Source organism: Onychomys torridus, chromosome 4, assembly GCF_903995425.1.
Source record: "Onychomys torridus chromosome 4, mOncTor1.1, whole genome shotgun sequence".
NCBI classification, from domain to species: Eukaryota; Metazoa; Chordata; class Mammalia; order Rodentia; family Cricetidae; genus Onychomys; species Onychomys torridus.
In genome coordinates this window covers 63,102,571-63,105,178 of record NC_050446.1, presented here as the reverse complement: position 1 = coordinate 63,105,178, position 2,608 = coordinate 63,102,571, and the positions used below count along the sequence as shown (strand labels likewise).

The 2,608-nt window shown below is 35.9% G+C and overlaps 1 protein-coding gene across 1 annotated transcript; it reads left to right on the top strand.

Moving 5' to 3' along the window:
• Positions 1 to 1,015: 1,015 nt before the first annotated feature.
• Positions 1,016 to 1,966, top strand: LOC118581788 (olfactory receptor 8H1-like). The gene has a single exon (XM_036184234.1). The coding sequence runs from the start codon at positions 1,016 to 1,018 to the stop codon at positions 1,964 to 1,966; it is 951 nt and encodes a 316-aa protein (XP_036040127.1).
• Positions 1,967 to 2,608: the final 642 nt, after the last annotated feature.

The following is a 2,608-nucleotide window of genomic DNA, read 5'->3' as shown; positions in this document are numbered from 1 at the left end:
AAAAAAAAAACCTGAAAATTGTTAAACTTTATGTATATGATATTGAAAGGTCTGTCTGTGGTTGTTGTTTCCCATCTACTTGGCTCACAGTGAGTATTCTAAAATTTATAAGAACTGAGAACAGTTAAAATAAAACAAGGTGCTTATTGTAAGACTGTTTGTACACACTAAGATTGGGACTTTCGCAAGGACTGTCAGGATTTCTGCAAAAAAAAAATGTGTTAATGACATGAGATTCTAAAAGTCAGTGTTGTATTTTGAAACTCTACTTCTAGTAGAATTTTGAATTGCTGAGGTAGATTATCTTTTCATCAATAGTCATGAGCTTTAACGCAGCCAACAAGACTTCTTTAAAAAGGTGGTTTATTAGTAATGAGACACAATGCATATTTCCGGAAAATGAAGAGCAAATAGTACTTTAAAATGGTTTTCTAGCTTTCTTCATTGTATAGTCAAAGTGTAGTTTAAGTTTTAAAAACTAAGGATAAAGAGCAATATAAAATCACAAGCATGATTTGGAGTCAGAATACATAGACAATAAAGAGGCATTTGATGCAAATCCTCAGTAGTTATTTAATATTCTGCACTTTGTTCCTCTTACTAAATGATGGGATACAAGTTCCACTGAACGTGTAAAGAATTCTATTATCTTTATTACATAATAAGCCAATGTCACCAGGTGGTGGTGGTGCACGCCTTTAATCCCAGCACTCGGGAGGCAGAGCCAGGCAAATCTCTGTGAGTTCGAGGCCAGCCTGGTCTACAAAGTGAGTTCCAGGAAAGGCACAAAACTACACAGAGAAACCCTATCTCAAAAAACCAAAAAAATAAAGATAAAAAATGTCTTGCTTCACTATTTGGCACTCCTTTTTTAAAATTCACCATAAAAGTTATATCAACGCTGAGGCAATAGAAATTAATTATGAAAATAGGTAAACATACATAAAATATTTTATTAAGATTCATTCAACATAGGTGTCACCTTTGATTTCTGGACAGTTTGGGGTCATTCACTATGAACATCTGGAATTATACAAACAAGCCTGATTTCGTCCTCATGGGGCTGACAGATTCCAAAGAGATCCAGCTGGTCCTCTCTGTGATTTTTCTCCTGATATACTTGGTCACTGTGCTGGGGAACATAGGTGTAATTCTGATTATTCGTCTAGATGTCCAGCTTCACACTCCGATGTATTTCTTCCTTACCCACCTGTCATTGCTTGATCTCAGTTACTCAACTGTCATCACACCTAAAACCTTAGAGAACCTGCTGACTTCAAACAAGAACATTTCCTTCATGGGCTGCTTCACTCAAATGTACTTTTTTGTCCTTTTGGCCGCTTCTGAGTGTTTCCTTCTGTCTTCAATGGCCTATGATCGGTACGTAGCTATCTGTAACCCTCTACACTATTCATTTATTATGTCCAGCAGATTCTGCAGTGCCCTTCTTACTGTGTCATATGTGTTTGGAGCTGTGGATTCTACTGTTAATATGATATGCATGGCCACACTGGATTTCTGCAACTCTAATGTCATCCATGACTTTTTTTGTGATGCATCCCCACTTATAGCCCTGTCTTGCAGCAACACACATGATATTGAATTCACTATACTTATCTTTGCTGGGTCCACCCTACTGTTGTCCCTTATTACAATATCTGTGTCTTATGTGTCCATTCTTTCTGCTATTTTGAAAATCAATTCAACTACAGGAAAAAAAAAGGCCTTCTCAACTTGTGCCTCTCATATCCTGGCAGTTACCATATTTTATGGAACCCTGATCTTTACTCATTTAAAATCAAATAAGTCCTTCTCCTTGGTAAAAGATCAAGTGGCTTCTGTGTTCTACACCATTGTGATCCCCATGCTTAACCCACTCATTTATAGTCTCAGAAACAAAGAAGTGAAAAGTGCAGTCAGCAGAGTTATCAAGAAGAGAGAGAGCTCTGGACAAATAAGATCATAACAACTATGCTAAGAATTCAACTTTGTTTACATCATCCCCTTGGCCGCTTTATCTGAAAGAAAGCAAAAGCTTTTATTTTGTAACTGTTGTGGAGTTTCCATTATACAGACATTTCTTGGAAATGTTCAGGAATGTGTTTTGAAAAGTATATTTTATAGTAGGAAATGATATACTTGTTAAACACACAGTTTTTATGGACACTCAATATAAAAAAAATAGCTGTGGGTTCGAGTCCAGCCTGGTCTCCAAAGACAGTTCCAGGAAAAGCACAAAGCTACACAGAGAAACCCTGTCTTGAAAAACAAAAACAAAAAACAAAAAACAGAAGACATGGTACACTTCTTAAAACTATACCATGCCCAAATCTTAAGTTATTACCTTATGAGTAAAGCAATTTTCAAAGTGACCACAGTCTCAGATGGCATCCTCTTGTAGTATGAAATAGCAAATTTCACAGGGTGCTTAACTCTCAATTTCATCAGCAATAGAGGAGAATAATTCCAAAACAATGTTTTAAGATGATGTATCCATTCAAGGAAATAATCACAAATGTCGGCTATTAACATTATAAGGATTGCTTTATATGAAGAAACTATGGCTTGTATATGAAAACTATTGACTGCTGTTTTAGAAATTATTTTC

Excerpts from the sequence above, each read along its gene's own strand:
- LOC118581788 (XM_036184234.1), top strand. The coding sequence starts at position 1,016 with ATGAACATCTGGAATTATACAAACAAGCCTGATTTCGTCCTCATGGGG.